The 25,013-nt window shown below is 37.8% G+C and overlaps 2 protein-coding genes across 3 annotated transcripts; one reads left to right on the top strand and one right to left on the bottom strand.

Annotated features, from left to right (window-relative positions):
- Window positions 1-350: 350 nt before the first annotated feature.
- vps36 (vacuolar protein sorting 36 homolog) lies at window positions 351-8,253 on the bottom strand. The gene is made up of 14 exons (XM_084731260.1): window positions 8,065-8,253; window positions 7,761-7,829; window positions 7,598-7,668; window positions 6,470-6,584; window positions 6,252-6,341; window positions 5,394-5,480; window positions 4,231-4,263; window positions 3,553-3,630; window positions 3,194-3,328; window positions 2,975-3,040; window positions 2,255-2,319; window positions 1,759-1,843; window positions 1,523-1,599; window positions 351-1,031 (listed from the first exon to the last, which is right to left on the bottom strand). The coding sequence occupies exons 1-14, from the start codon at window positions 8,158-8,160 to the stop codon at window positions 950-952; spliced, it is 1,149 nt and encodes a 382-aa protein (XP_084587386.1). The 5' UTR covers window positions 8,161-8,253; the 3' UTR covers window positions 351-949.
- A 203-nt stretch (window positions 8,254-8,456) lies between these two features.
- On the top strand, window positions 8,457-23,212 carry proser1 (proline and serine rich 1). 2 transcript variants are annotated; one of them, XM_084731257.1, is made up of 12 exons: window positions 8,457-9,111; window positions 9,206-9,271; window positions 10,843-10,911; window positions 11,069-11,163; window positions 11,338-11,431; window positions 11,728-11,838; window positions 12,531-12,632; window positions 14,051-14,129; window positions 15,203-15,295; window positions 18,197-19,520; window positions 21,830-21,974; window positions 22,068-23,212. In XM_084731257.1, exons 1-12 carry the CDS (start codon window positions 9,067-9,069, stop codon window positions 22,191-22,193), a joined length of 2,349 nt encoding a protein of 782 aa, XP_084587383.1. In that variant the 5' UTR covers window positions 8,457-9,066; the 3' UTR covers window positions 22,194-23,212. The 2 variants fall into 2 exon arrangements, with proteins under 2 accessions (XP_084587383.1, XP_084587384.1); XM_084731258.1 differs by lacking the exon at window positions 15,203-15,295 and having other exon boundaries at window positions 8,458-9,111.
- Window positions 23,213-25,013: the final 1,801 nt, after the last annotated feature.

The following is a 25,013-nucleotide window of genomic DNA, read 5'->3' as shown; positions in this document are numbered from 1 at the left end:
TTTATCTTGGTCTTTTCATGAATGTATCCTACACCTAGGCTATTACATTCAAAGACAGTTTGACTACTTTAAGACTATTTTTTGAGCTCTTTGCCTTTATTTTATTAGTGACAGCTGAAGATATGACAGAAAAAGGGGTAGAAAGAGGGGATGACATGCAGCAAATGACCAGAAACCAGCAGCTGTTGCAGAGGACTGATAGCCTCCATATATGGGGCGCACACTCCTACTGAGCAACAGGGACACCCCTGAGAGAATCAGAGAGTTTTTGATGGACTGAGAGATGACATATGGTATTTAGATCTGTGCATGTTCTCTCCCTTCTCAGAAGATAAGACAGCATGACAAGCTTCATTCCTTAGTCATTTATTACATAAATGTGTTTTTCACTCAGGAAAACATGTGATCGGTGGCTCTGGGCTTTTCATAAGAGTCCACACCACTTGTAAAAAGTTTTAAGCTGTAAGACAAGAATGTGTCATTAACAAAATTCAGAATTAGAGAGGTGCAAAAAAATATATCCCATTAAGTTTACCTAAACCCTTTTATTACTGAACACACACAATGATCAAGAGGGAACACTTTGCTGCATGTACAGTATTTGCAATTCCTTCAACAGTTTCTGGAAAAGTATGTTCTTGGTAAACTTTTCTTTTTTTGTTTTCTCTTAGACGTACATAAAAAATAGCTGATAATATCTACAGTGGATTTGCAGAGATATGAGACTAACAGAACACCAACCATTCAATAATCATAACCAGACTGAACAGGTACCTTGCTGCACTCAAAGTACAGCAGCAGAGTGTCTGTTGTACATGGGCATGCACATGTTGTGGTAAGAATATTGTTTTAATGCATCTGGTCTATCAGTAGAGACAGAGCAGCTCAATCTAAGTTTTATTTTTATGTAGTTTAAGTTACTGTCTGAACAATAATGTCTGTAAACAGGTCAAAAGAGGTTTGGGTAGAATCTCAAACCCTCAACAGAGTCGTCTCTACACAGGTGGCCCATCTTCTCAGCCAGCAACAACCTGGAGATGAGGAAGTGAAGAGGAGACAAAGAAATAAAGAAGAAACATGCATGAGCAAAATGCAGCAATAAAGAACAATAAAAACACCAGGCGAATGTTCTCATTGTTATAATGATATTGTGTAGTAAAACAGAGAGACAAAGGGCATGTTCACACCTTTTTAGTTCACCTGAACGGAACCCTGGAGTGATTCATTTTCTGGTGTGAACACCAGAAACAATCACATAAGCATAACATTGTACGTCATTTCATTGCTTAAAAAATTCTCTTCCTGTAGGCAGAAATTGTGAGGGGTGTGTTAACTTTTTACCCGATAAATTTCCACCACATGACTTTTTGTGTTTAATTTTTGGACCAGATGGAAAATTTAACAATCATCCTGACATTGGTTCGATTCAGGAACTGGTCTTTTAGGTGAGAACTCTCCCTGACAGAGTGAGTCTTGAGAAAATGTTCTGCTATTGTTCATCTGTATCTTTGTGTTAACGTACCGCTCTTTAGACAGAAGAACAGAGAGACCCAGAAGCTTTGCAAACTCCTCTGCTGTTAAAGAACCTTTGTCTGACACCTGCACAAGAAGAAAATGAAGACATATGTAGATAAGACAAAACTTACACAATGACCTCTCTAGAGATATTTTGCAGACATATATATCTAAGATGGCATGCTGTTTGATTAGTCTAAACCATGTCAGTGTCAGTATAATGTTTGTAACAGTAACGCTTACATTGTCCAGTGCTGAGGCTATCATTTCCTCTTCGCTGTGAGATTGCAGCTGGACCACCATCACACCACTGTCAAACACTCGCAGCCTACAAAGAACACAGGACAAATAAAGCAAAAATATGAGTGTGTGTGTGTGAGATGTAGAGATCTGGTCAACAGATTTATGCTGAAGTGATCTTTTATTACACTTAAATAAAGAACTGGCTAAAGAACAAAAAACTGTTTGGGGCTACTACAGTTGTAAGACCAGCGTGGGGAGGAAACAGGCCAGTGTTTCTTTTCAAACCCCAGGAAGTGACAGGAAATGACATTCACAGAGGGTTGGACACCACTTCCAACAACAGGAAGCCGGGCAGGAAGAGCCTGGCCTCTGTGAAGGAGGCGCCAGTCCTGCCCTATATTCCTTTAATAAACACATAGTCTGCTCTATATACACAAAAGAATGCATGAAAGGATGCACAGACGAATTAAACAACACAAACAAAACTCGATCTCACCTCAGTGGAAGTTTCAATGACTCAAACATCTTGCATGCGTTTACCAAGTCTTCTGGAGATAAAAGCTGTGGAGATGAGGGAAAAAAAGGGGGAACGTCAGTATCTGACAAGCCACTAAAGACATTCGTGTGTAGTGTTACTTGGGAAAACATGTCACCAGCGGTAATCAGTTTTAATAACAGTTGACGCTACTTGTAAAAAGTTATATGGAAACAGTATGTTATTTGAAATGGAACTAACTCCTGATAAAGTTACAGACATAGTGGCGTCCCACAAGGTTACATATTAGGTCTTCTCTTATTTCTCATACACATCAGTGATTTGCATTTGATAACCGAAAAAGTGCTTTTCATTTTATATTGCAAAATCCCAATATATTTCTTACAGATAAAGACGAACATAAGTTGTTAACCTGTATGATCAACAGTATAGTTAGGATGAATATCTGATCCATATTTAATAAATTGTGTGATCTTCAAGCCTAGAAATAGAACTGTATTAGATCATTCTCATAGAAAATAATGTGTTTTAATATGTTTATTATGTTAAGTTCATATATTCATACATATTTCTTATATGTCCAATAAAGTAAAAGCAAAGAATATTGTTATTTTCCGGAGAGGTAAGACATATCTTGTCAATAAAAGACCTTCTGGATCTATAATATTCTCTATATTATACTTGTTTAGCATATTCAACATTAATATATTTCAGCATCACCTCCATCCCTCTAGCGCGGTTGACAAGACAGTACACCTCCGTGAGAGCCATCATGCCGCCACGCTCCTGAGAGAGCCGGGAGAGGCAGAAAGAGAGAAAGACGTAAAAACAATAGAGTCAGCAAAAGATTAAAATGAAAAAGAAAGTAAGGCTGACATGAATGTGTGATCTTAGCCTGTGTAGATGTAAAAGACGCGACACACAAATATTCACACCTACCTCCAGGGGCGCCTGTAGCATGTCTCCCAGCTGCTTAGCCAGCTGCAAATGGTAATGTGTACCTGATCCATGTGTTTCCCTGGTAACAGGATTGGCAATACCCATGCTCAGCAGGTAGGACTTAAATCGGATAGTCTATAAAGAAAAACATATATGTTAATAAAGAGCAAAAAAAAGCATCACTGTGCAGTAACTCTATTGGCAGCTATGTGCATCAGGCCTCAGACTAGACAAGCTGTGTGTGCAGTCGTCTAGTTGGGTTATTTAGATACTTTTATACTTAAAGGGAGCTATTGCTGCATGTAAAGTGATCTAAAACTACATACCTTGTCCTCCTGTTTGTGTCTGCAAGTTCTTACCTCATCTTCCGTTATGTCTCCCTGCTTGTCTTTGATCTTGTTGGCTATAGATCTTGACAGCTCCACCATCTCTTTGGCCTGTTAGTTGGAGTAGACAATCATTCAAAAAAAAAATCCCACTACATAGCAGTATATAACCTCAATGCAGGTTTGCTGGTCCATTATTTTTTTGTTTTTGTGAGGTTTATGTATCCAAACTGAACTGATCTGATATTCAAATTTAAGTTGAAATGTGTATGTTTTAGGTCTTTTCCCGAGACCTTTTCAAAATATTTTCCCACGTAACCTGACAAAGGTTTCTGTATGATGATGCTACATATAAACCCTGTAGGTTGGGAGAGGGGAGGGGCGGGGGGCATCACCATGTTTTGCTAAGAACTGAGTGGGAGTTTCCGATTGAAAAACCTGGAAGAACTGCAGATGGAGTTGCCCTTCAGACAAATATACAGTATAACTGTCAAGGCAAGAATGGACCAGTCAGTCTAGTAACTGGAGAGGTGCCGGTGCCCCTCGCTCTGACATTTCCCCACACACTGGACCTGTTTGTGCATGTGTGTCTATTATAGGCCTGTGTGCATAAAATAACAACAAATCTGTTGAAAAATCTCCCTACAAGGATTAAAATTCACTTCTTCTTCTTCTAGATATAACAACAATTCAAATGAAAGCATTCCTTACCTTCACCATCAGCTTACTGAGGTCCTCAAAGGCCTGAAAAAAAAAGAGAATAAATGAGCAATGGTGCTCAAAAATGTTCACAATTAAATAAACCACAAAACTTCATGGCTACAGTGATAATTTAAATATCATTCCACAGCACCCTCATCCCTCCTCTGGCTTATGATTAAGTTCTTCCTAACCCTAAAACTTTATTTGTTTCAATGTTATACATTTCATAAAGCTATATATAAAATTTGGATTTTATTTAGTTAATATTAAAGACATACTGTACATACAGTCGGTCCAACAGTAGTTGTATAAACACATATTATCATGTTTGCTTAACGGGTGTCACAGTGGCTGTGGTCAGCTTGTGGTCAGTTTCAGTAAATTCTGAAAGTTTTTATGGCAGAAAAAAAACAGATCAGTGTTTACAATTATTTCCTTCAAAATATGTTTATTCATATTATAATATCCCAGTACAATATATACTATACTACTACTATAAAACTTGGAAACTTTGAGGAGACTGACAGCAGGACACTTGAGCAATTTACTTAACTTAGTTTAAATCAAAATCTATAACTCTGTAGAAGATTTTTCATTGTATTTGGCAATGCAGAAAGGCTAAAATGTTCTGGGAAGTGTGAAGAGTCAAACAGGATCATTTCCAAACAAACTTTCATGGAGGACAGCTTGCTTTATGCCAAACAATGTACGGCACTGTTTAGAAAAGTATTCACAGCAAACACTGCTCACTGAATAATACAGTTGTTATCAAGCCTTAGGATAATATAACATGCTAACCGCTAAACAGCATATCTTTGACACCCTTCATCAATTACACTGAGGATTTAGATTTGACAGATGATCAAGTGAATGACTAATTTCTGTGGAAAATGTAATTTCCGACCTTGTAAAACTTTCATTTTTCTTATACATATAAAATTTTACATATATTGCAATTAAAATATTGCATTTTATATAGATTACCATGTATTAAAATAGGAGGAGCAGTTTTTGTTTGATTTTCTTTTCTTTTTATGGTTTGTCAGTGCAGTAATTTATGTGGCGTTTTACTATACATTATGTGAATGTAAAAGGCTGTATGTCATGGTGTTAAAAACACATTTGAATTCTGACCCATTTCTTAGTATTTAAGTTTTTTGTCTTAACAGTACCTCACAAATGTTTTTGTCTGTTTCTTTCCTCCTCTCCTCTATCTTCCTCTCAATGCCAACAATCCCCACTGCACGAGTCCTTCCTGCCTATGAAGGAAAGAAAAACACAGCATGTGAAACACACAAGCAATTTTAAAAAGTTGGTAACAAGCCTTGAAAGACAAGGAAAGACAAACAGTACAGAGGAAACATAATTACAGTGGACCACTGCTGTAACAGTACACATAAATTTTAGTGACTATGGCTTCATAATGTTTATCAAAAAAAAAAAACTACGATTAATGTAATCTAATTTGGAGACACATGACACTAATTGAAGTGAATGAAAGGGGGTAAAAGCCTACACAAAAAGCTAATTTTCACTCTGGTGTGAGTCTGGTGCAGTGGGATACTATACTGGATTTTATGTATTGAATGGTATGTATTGAATGGTGAATGGTAAAACAACAAAACCCTAGAAAATATTCAGAGGCAGACGTTTGAACTATTTGAACTGTCAAGCCCAACAATATAGTGACAACACTGCCATCCTGTGGAACATAATTTAAATGGACCGAAGTGTAATTCCCATGTGCATCACCTACTGAATGACATTTTTGGTTGCTACAATTATAGTCCCAGTGGCGTGGAGAAATAACTCAGCGTTCATAAATTGTTTGGTCTTTAATTTTATTCAGTTTTGTTGTGTGTGTGAATGTGTGTGTGTGTGTGTGTGTGTGTGTGTGTGTGTGTGTGTGTGTGTGTGTGTGTGTGTGTTTGTGTGGGAGTGGATGCAATAACATATCTGATGACCGTAAGGTTCTTGTGAATGAGCAACTCAAATAGGGTCAAATTATGAACTTGTGTTTACTTTCTGACCTGAGAGCCAGTTCCTGTGGGGATGGGTTGTGAAACTGGTGTATTCTCCCATCTCTTCTGAGTCATTTCCTCTGTTAGCCTCCTGTAAAACTGTGAGTAAATTACACCATGTCAGTTCTGGATAATAATGGATCAAATGCAGCATCTTTATAAAGAAAGCTCATGAACAATAAGTACAAAAAGTTTTGACAATAAGCTCTTTTGGCTGTTTGAACTACCTCAATTTGCCCATGTTCTTTGAAGGACAGCTTGATGAAGGAGTACTTGCTGTGCTGGTAAGGACCTGGCTCCTTGTTGGCAGGTGCTGGGTGCAGGTGGATAACTATTTTGGCACTACGGGATAAACAATACCATTAACTATTAATTTACCACTTTCCTCTTGTAAACTGAAGTGATTACTGTTATTAACAGTGAAAGTTCATTTGTGGGTGTGGAAATAGTGGTTTGACAAAAAAAATAAAAAATAAAAAATAAAAAAACTCCACCTATTAATTTTCTGTATTTTTCAGCTTTCAACCACAGCAGGCCATGACCATACTTGCCAACACTCCTGATATTCCCAAGGGGACTCCAGTTTTTCATTGCTCACTCCCTTTCTCTCCCATTTCTGAGAAATTTTCACACCTTTTTTTCAGGCTTGTCATTATCCCAACCTGTTTTTGACACTATACAGCATGTATAAGCCCTATAAGTCTCTAAAAATGTACTGTTTCTACCTGAACAATACAGCTACACCAAACCCTACTTTGTTATAAGAATTCCTCTTTCTTAAGGTAAGTTTTAAAGGGAAAGGGCACGCATTTTGTAAAATCTGTCACATCAATGTTCTTTTAGGGGCAGGGCAAAAAAATAATTAAATAAAAGAAAATTGATGAATATTAGTTTGTACCAGAGGAACAAATTATTCTGATTCTTCACTAAGAATTAACAGTATTAAACATAAAAATTCTGTTACAGTGTACTCATTATTTATATTTTTTATTCTTTAAAAGTCACTAGAATGGAGGAAACTCTATTAAATGCATTTTTTTTTGTATCAAAATCTCCCCATATTTGACGTGTCAAAGTCAGCAAGTGTGGCCATGACCTTCTCTCCAAATACAACTTTCGGTTATCACGTGACCAAAGGTCCAGACAAAATTTATGGGAAGACACTTGAGCCATCTCCATGACAACTGACTCCATCCACTGATGATGCCAATGAGATTACAGATGCTTCAGAAAAAGCAAGTAAGTGGACCTTGATTTAAGAGGTTTTAGTCAAATTACATATTTATGTATTAAAAACACAAGATGTTGTTGTTTGCTTCCTTTAACACAACAATGAAACCCTTGCGGACTCTCACCTCTTTCCTATTCCCGCAGCCTGCTCCTCAAAGAAAATGATCTGTGAGAGGGGCATGGCTATGCAGCATTCCTACAGATCGCAAAGAAATGCAGAAATCACCGTGAGACACAACTTCTCACACAATCAGCGCAGTCGATATGTACTGTTTACTGCTCTCTTACATGATTTTTAACGTCCCTCCAGATCAACCGGTGGGTGCTCAACAAGGCAACTCCGACATCCAGCTTAGCCTGATACAATGACAGGAAAAGACATGGCGTTATAATTGGCTTATATTAATTTGTTATGTTACTTTGTGTATTATAACTACCTTGCACTAAAACCACAATTATCTACCTGAACTTCATCAGCAGTTTATGTGCACCGTTATTCAACTATCTTATTAACATTGTTGCGTATAAGTTTTAGCTGCTGTGTTGTTGTGTCAGGCCACAAACTTATACATAAGAAAACAAAACTCTTTACCTTATCATCACCGTCATACAGTCGGACACCTCTTTGTTGGATTACTAAAGTTTCGTTTATTTCTAACAGTCCGTTTGACCACGAAAAGCGGTCCATTTTTTCCTTTTTAAAATGCAATTTATTGCAGTTCCTTCTGCTACTTCGCTGCAGAGACCATTTAATGTTTACTTCCTGTACGCTGTCCAAAATTGGCCTGATACTGCCTGCACAGAAACACTAAAACGGAACATAAAAAACATACAAGTTTAAGTAAATTAAATTAATAATTATGCTGATGATAAACCAATTCTTTGTTATAATTTCATAACTCAAACTAATCATGATTCTGTTACTTTCAACATAATTTAGTCTCATAATAGTCTTTTCTGAAAGGCAGCCTCGGGGGGGTCCTCTCTGGTGTTGACGTTACCAGCGCCAGCTGTCAGTGGAAGCTAGCAAGACTGCTATCTTTCCCACCGCGTAATTTTGAGATTTTTTTAAAATGAATTCTTACATTTTCCAGTCCATGTCGTAACTATCGCTAGCATCTGACAAAAACTAAGCTTGAATGAACAGATGTGCAAATATATTTTCGCATTTTCTTGTGTCTTTTTATTGAGCTCTGGTAGCTGTAGGCGGTTAGCTGCTAGCTAGCTTGTTGTTAGCTGCGGACAAATCTGGTGCAGACAGGTTTTTGCACTGCAGATTCAGCTTCTCTTGTTTTGAAGTCATTGTTCACTGGCCGAGAGTTGCATCGTGCAAAAGGACTTTAAAAACCATGCAGCTTCATCACGGAGCTAATAATTTATTGCGACTATTAATCGCTGTGAATTATGCCTTCGCAGCATTGTGAATTTAAGTCTGTAACGTTGGATCATTAGCATAACTAGTGTTGGAGTCATCCGAATGCATGTAATCTTGAATGACTTCATCTCTTGTATTGTAAAAAGTGTATTTAACCAGTTGCGTAGTCTACTAACTGTTTATTGACATAGAGGCGAACATTTGTTTGAATCTACAAACATGGATAAGAAATCATTTGATATCGTCCTGGATGAGATAAGAAAGGTAAAGAGTGGCAAACCTCAAAATGTCTTTCTGATTTAAGATGTGAAAACGTCCAAAATTTGGAGTTTGGTAATTATTCATTCTTACATTTCAGTGCGTCCTGACCGATCAGCGGATCAAAGCCATAGAGCAGGTGCATGGATATTTCTCCAGTGAGCAGGTAATTGTGCAAACAGCAGCATTGTCATGTAATGTTTACCTCTCAGATTATCTGCAGGGAGAAACTCTGCAGAACTTCCAGCTCACCAAAAATTGTATTTTACCATATTAAATAAGTATGATTAGCTAAAGTTTGTAAATACAATGATAGATCGATTAATTGAGCTATATGTCAGGCATTTTGAGATAATTGACATTGACCTGTGTCTGTGTTCATAAACAAAATTGTCTGCAAACACATTTGCAGGGGCTAGATTTCACAGCAAGTCTAATCTAAAACATTACACGCTGGTAGAGCTGGGCACTATAATGATATTATACTGATATTCATTTTTTTGTGAAAGCACAATACTCATCCCAAAATATTGTTGCCATATCAGTAAATATAGAGGTACTTGGTCAAAAAAAAAAAAATTAAGAGTATTTAATTTTTCAATAGTGCCCTGCCTTACTGGCAGCTGACAAATACATATTAATTATTGAATGATGTGGGTGAATGCTGTCGATTCTGACATACTGTGCCCAGTTGTCCCTTAAATATCAGTCACATTTAGAAATCTGCAGCAAAATTCAATGTATTCTTCTATTTGATTTGTTAATAAAAGTTTTATATAAAACAGCTTGTTTCTGGCTAAGATAACCATGTATATTCAGTTGTAATGTGCATGAAATTATACTCATACAAGACTTTTCTTTGTTTTGATATTGACATTATATAGCAACCATCAGCCGCCTTGCTCTCTGAAGAGTGGCCACAGCAAATGAAAAACCCATATCGGCAGCACAAGTGAAATCTTTATTTTGTGCATGTCATAAAGGTCATAAAGTTCATAAATGGACATGAAATAGAAATGTAGTCTGAAAATTCATTTATATACCTCAAATTGGGTCATGAAAGTATTCATAGTTCTCTACTTGCTTTGCAACCAGTGCTACATATGAGTACATTTTAAAGTTGAATTCTTAAGTAAATGGAGCTTGTGTGATGCACATTTTGACATACATATATAACTTGACATAATCACAAAAACTTTATTAGATCTAATATGTACTGAGTGTAAATATGTATTTGTAGTATTTATTTGGAGTTTAGTCATAAAACAAGCGTGTCTGCATGGTTACAATTTGGGCTGCACAGTTAATTGAGATATTATCCAAATCACAAAATGGTCAAGTGTAATATCCACAAGCTGCAATTTTTTGATAAGGGTAAAAAAAAAAAAGTTGTGACAAAACAGTACACATGTAAACATTTTTGGTACAGACGCCAACAAATGTCACGTCATCACCATACATATTTAATTGTCTTTTTCTGTGAAAATAAAAATTGTAATGCAAAAATGATCATTCCTACTAATGACAAATAATATCACAATATCTGTCAAATAACTGCAATATGATATATTTTTTTAGCATATCGTGCAACCCTAGTTACAACTCCTTTACTCTTCCTTTATTTTTATCAATAAAATCATCAGTCAGAATGATCATGGTCTTTAATAGTATTTCCATACTAGAGCAGTGCAGCTCTAATGTTATTCCAAGTTGTAATGCTGTCTTGAACATCTGCAGGTGATGGAAATACTGAAATATTTCTCATGGGCAGAACCTCAGATCAAAGCAGTTAAAGCTCTGCAGCATGTGAGTAACAAGTGTTTTAAGTCATTAAGGCACACAGTTTTTGGTTTGCATTGGTAAATGTATTTATTTTTAAATAAAAATCTTCAATTGACACCTCTTTTCTGTTTGCATATTTTAAAGTGTTAATTAAACAAGATTCTCCTTCTGTTGCTTTTAGAAAATGGTTGCAATCCCCACAACTAAAGTTGCAAACATCCTGAATTGCTTCACCTTTTCAAAGGACAGACTGATCGTCCTAGAACTAATAGCTTTGTGAGTACATTATGAAAATGCATTTAACTGCCCTGAACAGACGTTAAAACACTGTAAGTCAAATATTGTATAATAATGTCATTGTATTATTGTTGTATTATAATATATATTGGTTTAGTCAGTCATGAAATTGTCAGACTAATTTTTAAATATTGGATTTCTGCTCTTATACAGGAACATTTCAGATGCTCAGAACTATCGTCCTGTGGAGGATCTGTTTCGCATACACTTGTCTGAAAAGAAGCGAGCTCGCAGGATACTGGAGCAGGTCAGTTAGTTCCTCATGGTGTCATTTGTTTTCTAGGTTGATTAGCATAGAAGGCTTATTTGCTAATCTCACATCTTGGTATCAGAAGACCTTATGGAATCCCTTTGGTAGTCATAAAATCCCAGGGAGTGACTGTTGCCTAGTGAGATGTGCAGGGATGAGCTATTGATGCAATAGAGAGGCAGTCTAAAAATAAGCATTAATTATACATTGTTTTTGACCTAATAAATATAATACATGCTGTACACACAACAAACACACACAGCATTTCTAAAATAGTACTTTTGTCTCATTAGGTGTGTAAAGTTGGCTGCAAGGCCCCTGTAGCCATGATCTCCTCCTGTGGAATAATTCCAGGAAATCCATATCCTAAAGGCAGACCCAGCCTGGTCAGCGGCACATTCCCTGTAAGTATGTGCAGGTCTCTATGTCTTTTGTACCTCAGTCTATATAGTTTAACCTGTTCCTCCTTCATGTCTCAGGATTTTAGTGAACAGAATGGAACAGATCAGAGTTAATCTGATTTTCAGATCTTCAAATCTTCAAATGTGACTTTTGATATTTCACTTTTGATACTATGTACAAAAGATTAATTTATTTATGTACAAAGCAGCATTGTGTAAACTGCATATGAATGGTGCATACCACTAAAGAATATTACTGGTGATTTCTGACTGGTAGAAATACTTAATGTGGGCTGAAAAAGAGAACATACCAGATTTATTTCTTTTTCTTGTCATTTGAATTGAGTTTGAGTTTTTAAACATTGAACACGTCATTTATTCAGACAGAAACTAGTCAACATTTACAATAGGTTCCAACAAAGACAATCACGAGCTGCAATATGAAACCAAATATAATTAAATAATTAAATAAAATTAAAAATCAACATATCTGCAAAAGTGATTTCCAAGTCTTTTAGAGAAATGTATACGTTTATAATTCTACACCTTTTGAAAGGCTTCCAGATCTGCCATTTTAACTCAATATTTCTATTAGTGTTTCAGTCCACAGAAGTTTTGTTGGATTCCTTTTTTTTTTTATCTGCTTAAAATGAACATAACCATGGAATCTCATTTCATTTTGTCCGTAATCACAGGGAATTCCTCCATTAAAGAAAGAAGGCGATAAGAAAGAGGACTCATCTAACAGTATGGAGGGGAAAGGAATTGCTTCTCGGATCACTGGACCATTCAAACCAGTAAGCACTAGAATGGAAATTACTGACTGGGAAGACGTAATAGTGGCAGGATGCCCCAGAGAGATCCCATGAGATCTCACATGACTAATTACGTTTTGTATACCTGATAAAAAACTTAAACCAACATGTCAAGCCATGTCATATAAGCTAATAATTGACCAGGGTTAGAGTGCTGAATGGACTGGAGTTGTACAGTAGAGGGAGTGAGTAGAAAAATGGAAACACATACAAACAAATATATGAGTAAGAACATAAATGCCTACCGTCACAGACAGGTGTAAAACAGAAACTGCTTTTGAATACAGTACTCCAACTATTTGTGTATAATGCAAATATTCTGGTGACTGATGAGGTTATATAAGATGTTTGACTTTTGGTATCCATTAAACTCGTCCATTATTTTTTATTTGCCGGTATATAAACATAATCATCCTGGAATGTAGGAACATTATAAACAAAATGGAAAGATTCGCACACTAGAGTATACTGAAAGACTTATTAATACGCCACCATGTGATGTTTTGAGGTCAAGCCCTTCTTCCATCATGAGACAAATTCAGAGATGCACCTTACACATCATAGTGCCTGTCAAAGGGGTCACCTGACAGGTCTTGTAATTATGCAATAGAAAACAAAACAGAAGTACATAAAATAGTGAACACTGTGCAATAAATATAATGGACCCTGTAAGTACAATTAATGAAGAATATATTCAGAATCACCTAAATATACCATTCCATACATAGCATACCAAAATCATCAACGTCATACTTTTATGGCTTATTGAGAGGAGAAAACACTACTCAGCACTTTAGAAAAACATTTAATTCATAGTGAAAGATAAACAAGTCCCCCAGTAATATACCATATATTTGCCCAGTTATTTTAGTTAACTAAAGATGAACTAAAAACAAAAATCTGTACCTGTGGTACATGTCAGCTGTCTTGACAAAGTGTCATGTTTGTATTGTAATACCTATTCTGAAAATCTTAAATCTTACACCCATCAAATAATAATAATAATAATAATAATAATAATAATAACAATAATAATAATAATAAACAGTAAATACTAAATTGTAACAAGCAAGCCTACTTTGTAAACTAACTGAAACTAAACTGAATTGAAAACAAAAAATAAAAATTACAAAACTATAACTCTGATATGCATATTTATACAAACATGCAAAATGTTAAAAGCTCGATAGTACCCTTAAAATGCCTCATATATTTAAATGACCACAGAACAGTGGTTTGATCTTCTGTATTTTTCTTTTTGGTTTTCACTTGGTGTTATCCTCAGTGTAATCAACATGCCAGTTACCTTGTATAGAAAACTTGTGCTACTGCAGATTCAAATTAGACAGAATTAGCTGATCAGTGAAGTGTTTTGAATCTTTTGACTTCTCCTTTCCTAGTTTCCTTCAACCTACAACCCTCACCGGCCTGTGCCCTATCCTATACCGCCATGCCGACCCCATGCTACCATCGCACCAAGTAAGAAACAACTCACTTACACACACATCCTTGCAGCACCTTTCCCTGCCCTATACAGTAATCAAACACTGTATACAACTTCATTGAAATGAAAACAGACACAGGGCTCTCAGATAATACAACCCTGATTCCACAAAAGTTGGGATGCTTTTTAAAATGTAAATAAAAACACAATACAATGTTTTGCAAATCCTTTTGGACCTATATCCTATTGAATACAGTACAGAGAGAAGATATTTGATGTTCAGTTCTGTTTTTAACAACACACTGTAAATGTATGGAAACTGAGTACACTAATTGGTTTTTAAAGCAAAATTATTTTCTATTCTTGCTTGATCCATGACTTCAGTTGCTCAACAGTCTGGGATCTCTGTTGTCATATTTTGTGCTTCATAGTGCACTACATATTTTCAATGAGAGACAGGTCTGGACCTCCGACAGGCCAGCATAGTACCTGAACTCTATTATCATGAAGCCATGCTGGTCCAGCCCATGCAGAATGTGTCTTGGCATCGTCCTACTGAAATATAAGTTGTGCAAATTACCCATGCCATGGGCAGTAGAACAACCTCATGCCATCACATATGTCGGCTTTTGAACTTGGTAACAATCTGGATGGTCATTTTTCTCTTTAGCTCAGAAGACACAACATCCGTGAGTTCAAAAAAATTTTGAAATGTGGACTCGCCAACCACAGCACACATTTCCAACTTCTAAAAATGTGTTGCAGGCAGCAATCGGAGAATAAGTGCCTATTTTCAAAAAGCGACAATGTTTATCAGTTTAAACACTAAATGTCTTGTCTTTGTACTGTATTCAGATAAATATAGGTTGAAGAGCTTTTGCAAATCATTGTACTCTGTTTTTATTTGGGTTTTACACAGCATCCCAACTTTTTTAGAAACGGGGTTGTAATTCTGCTTTCGGTGGTTTTAGGTACAGCTAGGCATTTTTTAAACTGCCATCTGGGACTGGTTGAGGTAATAATTAGTGTTGGGGTGATTCTTAACGTTTGTGTGTATGCACGAATGTGTGGTGGACAATATTTGTTAATAATTGCAACTGCTACTCAGGTGCGTACAACAACGCAGGCCTTGTTTCTGTGGGAGGGGTTATAACAGCCAGCGTGCCCCCTCCCCCCTACAACTCCACCCACAAAGTAGCAGGTATGATTCGAGTGTGTGTGTGTGACAGCAAATAGACATTCCTTGAAGCTTGCTGCCTAACTACCTGGCATGCTGCTTACCTGTGCTTCTCAAGCTTAAAGCCTCTATCAGGTGAAGAATGTGCTTCTAACTTCTGTTGGAGTACACTGAGTGACCAGAAAAGTACATCCCCCCCAATACAACAGCTGTGTATTGAATTATTTTAATTTAGAACTGTGAAGAGAGGTTGATTCAATTCTGTGATCAGTTTGAGGGGGATGTTGTTTTTTTAAGAATGCATTATATCTAATGCACCCACATTTCTGTTATAATTGATAGAATACTGTATTTGAACTATTCCAACTCTGCAGATGAAGTAGACAAAACAGAAAATTCTGTAGAAACCCAGTCAAAAGTATGTTTTTGCAGGGCTGTTGTATAGCAAATCAGCGTGCTGGCACTTATGTTTTCTGGTCAGTCATTGTAGAAGTATGTTTTGGTGAAATTGAGAATGGGTCTTTGGTTGCCTCAAACTAATGTCATTAACATTTTTCTTTCTGGATTCATGCTGTGTGCTGGCATTTAACTTGCATCGCTTGGGATAACTTAATTTTTGAATGCACTGTCTCATCATTTTCACAGTTGAAATACATCTTTTAGGGCCTTTGGGGAGATACAGTATATCATGATAAGAACAAAGATGTCTCAAGTTTCATTAAAGGGATAGTTCGAATTATTTGAAGTGGGGTTGTATGAGCTACTTATCAATAGTCACTGTATTACCTACAGTAGATGGCAGTTGGCATGCCCCCAGTTTGGAGAAGCAGAAAGAAGTCCCAGCATGGAAGCTAACGGCTTGATTCCACCAGGCACGGCAGCATTGCATCATGGCTACACCACATCAGCCAGAGCTGATAGCTGCCATTCTGTACAAACTGCCATTATAAGCCAAATATCACTCTCTCCAAACCAACTCCATATACAAAATCAGTAATTTTACCTTGCAGAAGAGGGGAGTTGTTGGTGTATCATTACCCCTTTCTGTTAGTTTGATAGTGTTATTTTGTGACTTCTGTTTTCAAAGCTTTGTACGGATTCACCAGCATTGCAAAATTACACAAACTAATTGATCAAGGCAGCAGTATGCCAGCAACTCCTGTGTTCTGCGAGGTAAAATTACTTTTGCCAGTGGCATCTGGTTGGTTTGGAGTGGATGATATTTAGCTTGGTTTCCCATTGGATAAAGCTGTCTGATAGCAAGTTAAAATGGTGAAAATACTCTAAATATAGTATACACATTAACTGATGTTGATCTCTTTAGGTGGACCTTTAAGTAGCTGAAATCTGTTTTGCTGCTGACCCTGTTCACAGTGGTACATTGTTTAGCTTCTTAGACCAGGACTCCTGCTGCTTCTCCAAATTGGGGGTGTGGCGACCACCATCTACTCTTAGTAATAAACTGACCATCAATAAATACCTCATACAACCTACCTACAAATGGTCTAAACTATTCCTTCAAATTCAACAATGCCCAAAGCAGACTTGATATAAGAACAGTGTGTGTGATGAAAGTGAATTTGAGAAAACTAAACCAAAAAAAAGTTTCCCCCAAAGGTAAGAAGAAGACATATTCCAATACTGAAAATTGCTGTAATTTCTATGTAATGCAGGGGTGCTCTCTCGCCATTTCTCCTTGCTGTCTCTCCTCTCTCTCTCTTTCTCTCTCTCTTTTTTTTTATTATTAGATGTGAGTTGATGGCTTCTTCTACAATAATTTGTTTGGTTTTAACCTATTCTGCCTTTGTCCTGGAATGAAATTTTTTCTGAACAGTAACACTACTGATCAGAAAAAACAAAACAAAAAACAAATAATTAATTATTTGCTGTAACTATGTGGTACTATGTAAGGGATAATGTCCACTGACTGGGTCAGTATTGTGAAATTAACCCCGATAGGGTGGTGCAGAACGGTTTATTTTGCATTTTATATTTTTTTATATTATTAAATTGTATTTTTTGTTTCACTCTGAAGTGGTTTATTTTGCAACAATGACTCGCTGTTCCAAACTTTACATTATCCTGCTTATTACATGGCTACCTACTTTAAAAAAATCAATAATTTGAAAGAAAATATACATTTAAAATGTTCAGAACTAGATCTATAACCAGAACCATATCCTTAGCAATGGTCTGTTATTCACAGCATTGGTTTGCTATTCAGAAATAAAGACGTTATCATGGAAGGGTGCAATGGATTGCAGTTGTCCCGTGTTCTGTACGGATCGCCCCCCACAGTTCATCACGAATGTGATCCACGGACTACATGTTAACATCATAGTCTGAAAGTTATAGTTATAATACCTGAAATCCCAATGCAGAGTTGCAGGGAAAGACAGGACAGATGCACGCTGTGTTTTACTCTGCAGCACATCTCTTTGATGAGCAACTGAAGCCGTCACATCGTGAGTTAAATCCCGACCGTCACTTCAGGCATTTTCACTGGTGTAACTGTGCTGTCTATGCTGTGGTGATATTTATTGAAACTTGGGCGATATCTTCTGTCATAACTACAGAGTGTAGTAGTGTATTATACTGCATAGTGTATAATTAAAATTACAGACAGAGAGACATCAAAGTGTATTTTTAAAATAATTTAACCCTCGTCCCACCTTTTTTCTTCTTTTTTGCTGATCCAAAAAATTATCCAATCCGTAACTCAAAACTGTGATATGATCCACACTGTGAATTTTGTGATCTGTTGCACCCCTATTACAATGCCATAACTGACCAATCAGAATCAAATTTTAAGTATTGAGTATTAGTTGTAAAAAAGCTGTGTAATGCCCTGTCAGATTGTAGCAGTCATCAGTTTAGATCATTTTAGACTTTTTTTCACCAACTCTGATCTTTTTCTGCCTCTAGGTTACGCCAAACCAGGCAATCCGCAGAACACCACACCTGGAGTCAACAGCGGGCCCCTCCTCATTCCTCATGGCTCCACGCCTTCTACCCCTGTCCCACCCCAGGCCTCTCCCGCCCAGCCAACTCCCACGACCCCTATCACACCAGTGTTCCCCGGCATGGTGCCCTCTCACAACCCTAATGCCCCGTCTCCCTCCCCTGCTCCATCTCCCTCTGTGATCAAGGCAGGACCACAGACCCCCAGTGGCCATGCTACACCCACACCTTCTTCTGTCATCAAAGCCCACACTCCTTCAGGCACCCCTTGTGGGACTCCTATCCCTGGTAGCTTCTCTTCTTCCCCCTTCCATGCCGTTTCCCGACCAGGCACCCCCGCTACGTCCCGCAGCGACCCATTAACTCAGACGAACTCCATGGGCTCAACGCAGCAGAAGGTTTTTCCCACAGACCACCAGTCAGGACCCACTCTTCCTGGCATACACCCACAAGCAGGTAACCTCTCTGGGTCTGTGATCCGAAGTTACACACCCTCTGGACCGCCACCATCCACTCCAGTTATTCCAAGCTGTTCCACCCCAGGTCTCAGTCCCAAACCCTCCCCGGCTCACTCTGCGCAGGTTCAGGCTGCCATGGCAGGAGTCCTGAATAGACATGCTGGGGGCAGTGGCAGTAACAGCCCCGTACCCTCTGCTTTCAAGGGCACGTCTCGCTCTGGCACGCCGTCTGTCAGCTCTTTGGTGGTGCCAGGTTCTGCGCAGGCTGCCCTGGCGCGTTCCTTTGGTTTGTCACACCCCTCAGGTTCTCCTCAAGTTTCACTCTCAAGTCCAGTTGCAATCCCCGGTCTCCAAGCTCTGTCCTCCAGCCCAGCACCCTCACATTACCCTGGCCTGCCCCCCTTCCCCTCCCTCACTTCTTCTCTCCCTCCTTCCACCATCCCTGCATCCATGCCCTCAGTGCCTCCCACCAGCAACATTTCAAATCATCCACCGACCTCCATCTACCAAGGCCTGGCGCCCAATGCTGCCCCCAACACAGCCTCCCCATTTGGTCTGGGCCTCACCTCTGCTCCCTCTATATTCCCAGGCCTCCAGCCCGGCCCCAGCCCTGCTGCCTTCCCAGGATTGGGGGTTTCAGGAGGGCACGGTGCTGGGAGCCCTGTCTTGTCATCTTTCATGGGACTGCCAGGGGCCACGCCATCTTCAGTCGCGCCAGTGGCACCGCTGCAGGCAGTAGCTGCTGCTGCAGCAGCTGCGGCTGGAGTTCCATCTTCGTCACCAGTTTTACCAGGCTTTGCGTCTGCTTTCAGCTCCAACTTCCAGCCTGGGTATGTGAGCTTTGAAAATGTTTTACTGGCCAGTCATGTCATACGGATAATCTGAAATAAACTAATGAGAAGTAGATTGAATTTTTTTATGTGTGGTTGTATGCTGCAGGAGGCGTGCCAACCTTCAGTTGCTGTAGGTGATACACTGACTATGGATAAGCACCTCATACAACCTCAAATTAAATAATTCAGAGTATCCCTTAAATGATTTCTTATTGAAATTTTTATTGATTTCCTAATAAAATTTCCTTTAGTCTGCATCACACTTGTCCAACTCAAGGCCTGGCTCCTCATTTTATTTGGGCCACAAAAGCTAGCAAAGAGTATAATTTGCACAGTTTAATTCTATGCTGTGTACAGAAATACAGTATCTGTACTACATGCCCCAGAATGCATCCCAATTTTGTTATCCATGTCTAGCTGCTAGATGTCAATATATGCTATTTAGTATCTCAGTATCATATATCCTTTGCCAGCAGTGGCATGCTAGACAAGTGGTTATAGTTAGCAATAGTAGCAACCAAGCAACATGCTGTCATTTGATTTTTAAGTAAATCTGGACTTCACTTCACCTCACTTGTAGGCTGAAACATCCCTTTTTGTTATTTTGACACTATTGCTTATTTTGTAATATTCATTTTTTTAATATAAATTTAACATAAATTGTTTGATAGTTCCACACTTAAATATCTGCCATCACTTTTTCGTGGACTTCTGCTTTCAGAGATATTAAGAGTTATCAATTAATAAACCAGATATCAAAAGTAATTATGATAACAAATATATGCATTTATAAAATCTTGTACATTTACAACCGGCCCTTTGAGGACAACCATGCTGCTGATGTAGCCCGGGATGAAATTGAGTGTGACAACCCAGGTCTACATGAAAAGACTATAGCAGCAACTGAGCATCATATTTTACACCCCATTTCTAGTAACTGCAGTAGTTAGTAGGTGAAATTGGCTCTGGGTTAATTAGAACATGTGACATTGTTTTCCAGTTATGTGTTCAGTGGCATCATAAATCATGTCCATAGATTTTCCACTTTAGATTTTATGTGCTAGGTGGAAAATGTGCCTAGTGCAAAGTCCACTTGTACTCCTGGTCTGGAGTGTCCGCCTCAAGGAGTTGTTTGCCAACTACAAGATGATAATTTTCAGCCATATATTCAGTACTTTATCTTGTCAGTGTACAAGTGTTGCAAGTGTAAGCCTGACTTTCAATGCACGCAAGAGACAGGCAGCGTTCTTGCAAGAACTAATGAATAAGTAAGTCAGTTATACTTTTTAATGTTTACACATGGCGAATGGCAAAATACAATAACAAAAACATAAACACTGTTAAATTGTCTTTAAATCATAGATGGTGAAATAAATAGTCGGAAGAGCCTCTTTGACGTCAGTTATAGGTGGTCTGAAGAGCTGTTGTGAAAATCACTGTATGGTGCCTGTGCCCTTCTTGGCAGAGCCTGACACTGGTTAACTCACACCTAATCATAAAATGGGCAAAGAAGTGGAGTGTGAGTGGAGCTGCAGTGGCAGAATGAAGTGTCACTCACAGTGGGCACACCCTTAATTATGTATAACTTTAAGACTTAATATAATTTTAACCGGTGACTTGTATAAAAATTCACCCCCAATCTCATTTTCATGAACAGGGAAAACAGTTTTTCTGCTGTAAAGATGGGCATGTTAATATTAGAGTCTATGGGGATTGACTCACTTTTGGAGCCAGCCTCATGTGGCCACTTGAGGAACAGCAGTTTTTGGCACTTAAGTGGCACCTAATTTTTCAGCACCAGAGGTTGCTGCTTGGTTTTGACACATTGTCTTTTTTATGTATCAATAAACGTGATGAACACTTTTAATAAACTGTACGGGTGCTGGTAGTTAGATTCCATTATACCACTGGACGCTAGTGAAGCTAGCTGTTCCCCTGTTTTCAGTCTTTATGCTAAGCTAAGCTAACACAATGGCAGCTCTGGCATTATAATGAAACAGACAGATATGAGAGTGATTTTCATCTTCCTTTCCGTCATGCATATTTCTCACAATGTTGAACAATTCCTTCAAAGAACAATTGAAACAGTTATTATATGGACACTTAAATTATGTTCCTGTTTTCCATGGGTGTGTATTAGGTGTAGGAAAATGTGACACTACATTTTATCACATTATAATTAAAAATAATATCTGTAATCACTGTTAGTAGCATTTTGTTGTATAACCAGAGTTATGTGAATAGTGTAATTTTTGTACTTAAATGAACTTTATGTGTAATCTGACAAATTATTTTGTGTTTTTCAGGTTGAGCAGTGGACTCCAGCCTCCAGGAAGCAGCGGGTTCCCCAGCTTGCTGTCCTTCCCTGGGGTGCCAGGTTTCTCTCCCTCTGCCTCCCCCGCTGCCCTCAGTGGCCTCCACAACCCAACCATGCAGTCTGCCCTGCTGCAGGTACACACACATATGAGTAAAAGTATTTGAATGGCAGTTTGATAAAGCCGCCCTGCTATAAAACACTGTCCTTCCTTGTCTTCTTCGTTCCAGGCTCATCCCACATCTGCTCTTGAGAGCTTTCCTCCTCAGCCCAACAGCTTCACCAACTACCCTCCTGGCCCAGGAAACCCCTTCCCACTCCAGCCGGGCCTGCACCCCCAGCTGGGTTGGCAGTGAAATTACTCACAGTACACTTTGAAACACAGAGTTCACTCACACGAGACCCCTATCATACACACCCTGCCCTACCCTTCAGCAGCTGACAGGTTTATTTTTTGCCCTTGAACTCTGAGATGCTCAGGGCAGATTGAAGAGGTTAAATGACGTGTGTTATGTTACAGCCAGAGTAACTTACCACTACAAGGATCGCTATTGTGAAAACAGTTGACATAGTGTGCAGCGGAGATGGCATATGTCTTATATTATTCATCGAGAACAGTTGTAAATATCAGTTGTCAAAGTTATTAGGTTTTTTCAAGTAGACTGTGACTTGTTTTAATGTTAGCTGGACTTTTTAATCAAGCTTATCAACATTTATTAGTGAATAATGAATTATAGAAGAAGTGAGAAATGTACATGATATCATGTAATGACCTGACAGTATCTTCATGTAGTATTTCATGTCCAGTCTCAGTGGGAAGGACATGCTTGTGATACTGATCGATTGTCCTGAATTGAATATTGTATTATGACATGAAATTTTTAGGTGACACAGTTGTATTTTAAAGCAGGCACACCATGAATATTTTTAATCCTCGTGCTGTGTCAGTGTTGGAACTTGCATATGGCAGCTTCCCTAATGTTTGTGTTTTTTGTTTTTGTTTTTGTTTTTTTTTCGGTGAACACACACTTGTGGCTGTCAGCAGTTTACATTTTGTATGTTTACAGATTCCTTTTGACAGATTTCACTGTTGTTACAGTATTTGACTGTATGCAGATGTTGCTGAGAACAACCTGATGCATTTGTTGATTGCTATAGATGTGTGTATTCTTCAGTAATGCTTTGCAACATTGTGAAAACTGTGATTTTTCTTAATTTACTGTACACCTCAGTACACTCAGAGACGGTTACTTTATTGTTTGAAAGTAATAGACATGTTGTTTTTACACTGTGTTGTTTTTGTCTGTTTAGCCTTTTTTTGTATTTGCACCCGTTTTATTATTTTGTCAGTAAACTGCTGGTTGCTATAACCGTTGCTGTGTCTCTGTTCTGTGCAATGCCACTGCCATCAGGAAAATCCCCTTCAAGGTCCAAAGTGTAATGTTTTTCATTGTATATTAATTAATAGGATATTTATTTTTCAGAATTTGTCAGAAATTACATAAGTATTATGTATAATCACCTGAAAATAAGAGGTGTTGTGTTTTATTTATGTAAGAATGAGCTGTTAATATCTACAGAGAATCCTACACACTGGTCCTTTAAAATAAAATTACCGGAGAAATTTAATGCAACTTTCTCTCAATTCCAAAACAGCCTAACCGTTTAAAGGACAGTGTCTAATGACTGGGTTGCCCAAGAATAAACCCCTTTAAGAAACAACCACCTATAGGAAAATGTTTACTTGTTTCTTTCTTATAACATTATTATAGTTATGTAAATAATATCACCAGAAGAAGATACAAAACAGATTATATTTTAGGCAGGCTAAGTTAGTTACATAGAGCACAGGAGGAAATCTGTCTGCTGCACTTGTGTCTTTCTCTTGAACTGACTGCGTGGCCCTGCCCTCCTGGGACTGTGTGACACTTAAAATTACGACAGTGAAAAGTATGAACTCAACCAATAAATAGTTCCATCTAATACACTGCTTATAGGCAGAATTTGGTGGTTTTGAGTGCGGTCCCCTATGACCCTAATACATTGATATTATTAAAATTAGAAAGAGGTGAAACAGAAACCCATCAGAAACAGGAAACAACCATATTAAGCTATTAGGAACGACTTGATAAACTCATGAAAGATTGGGATAGTAGAATAAAGCACCTGTGAGAGTTAACATTCCTCACCTGTTTATGTGACCTTTTTAAAAAGATGTGGGCAAAGATCAAAAGAGGCCAAACTGTGATAAATTCTCAGAGCTGTAGGTTAAAAAGCTAACTGATGTGGTAAAAGAAGCTTCCCGTGGACATACTTTATTTTATCAACAAAGAAAAGATTATGACAGTAAGTAAAAGTTCATGGACAGAGAAAGACTTAGAATTCATCAGGATAGTTATAAACTATTAACTACTAAAGTAACCAGATAATTGAATCTGTAGCGAATGCTGTGGTCACCATATAGCTTTATTTATGTAAAATTATTATTTTAATTTCTGGTATTTAATATAATTTACAGTCCACTTAGAGCTCTACAAGGTGCTTATCATGAGTGTCTGTGTAATTGCACAACACACAGTTGTGTCATGTGTCAGATGATCACAAGACCTCCAACACCCAGTTAAGGTATCTCATGGAAACATTTTTCCATACTTTCCAGTCTGGGTAATAAAATTACCATTTTCTGCTTAACCAAACCTATTAAATTGACACCTGCATTACACTGGACATTTTATTAGTTATGCATGTAAAAATGTAAAATAAATAAATAAATAAAAAGTGTCTTCTAACTTATAAAAATCTTAAAATGTGATTCATTTCAAGGAACAATTAATCAGAATTGATTTTTTTTTTTTTTTGCCTTTTGTTAGAATTCGTCAATTTCTTCAACAGTCGAATTAAGCATTTCCTATCCCTCCAAATCCAAACCATTTATCGTATCAAATCAAATCAAAGTTATAGAGCACATTTAAAGTTTAAAGTTGACCAAAGTGCTATGCAATAAAATGAAAGTGAAATAATATAACGTGGTAACAGCAAATAGCAATAGAGACAACATAAAATGCCATCCCAAGCACAAATAAAAAAAGTTAAGAAATAGAGAATATAAACAGAAAATATAAAACACAAAAGAATAAAAAAAAAGAAAGAAACTTAAAAGACAAACATGTGGGACT

This window comes from Lutjanus erythropterus, chromosome 11 (assembly GCF_056507025.1).
Source record: "Lutjanus erythropterus isolate fLutEry1 chromosome 11, fLutEry1.hap2, whole genome shotgun sequence".
NCBI classification, from domain to species: Eukaryota; Metazoa; Chordata; class Actinopteri; order Lutjaniformes; family Lutjanidae; genus Lutjanus; species Lutjanus erythropterus.
This window is presented reverse-complemented; position numbering and strand designations above follow the sequence as displayed.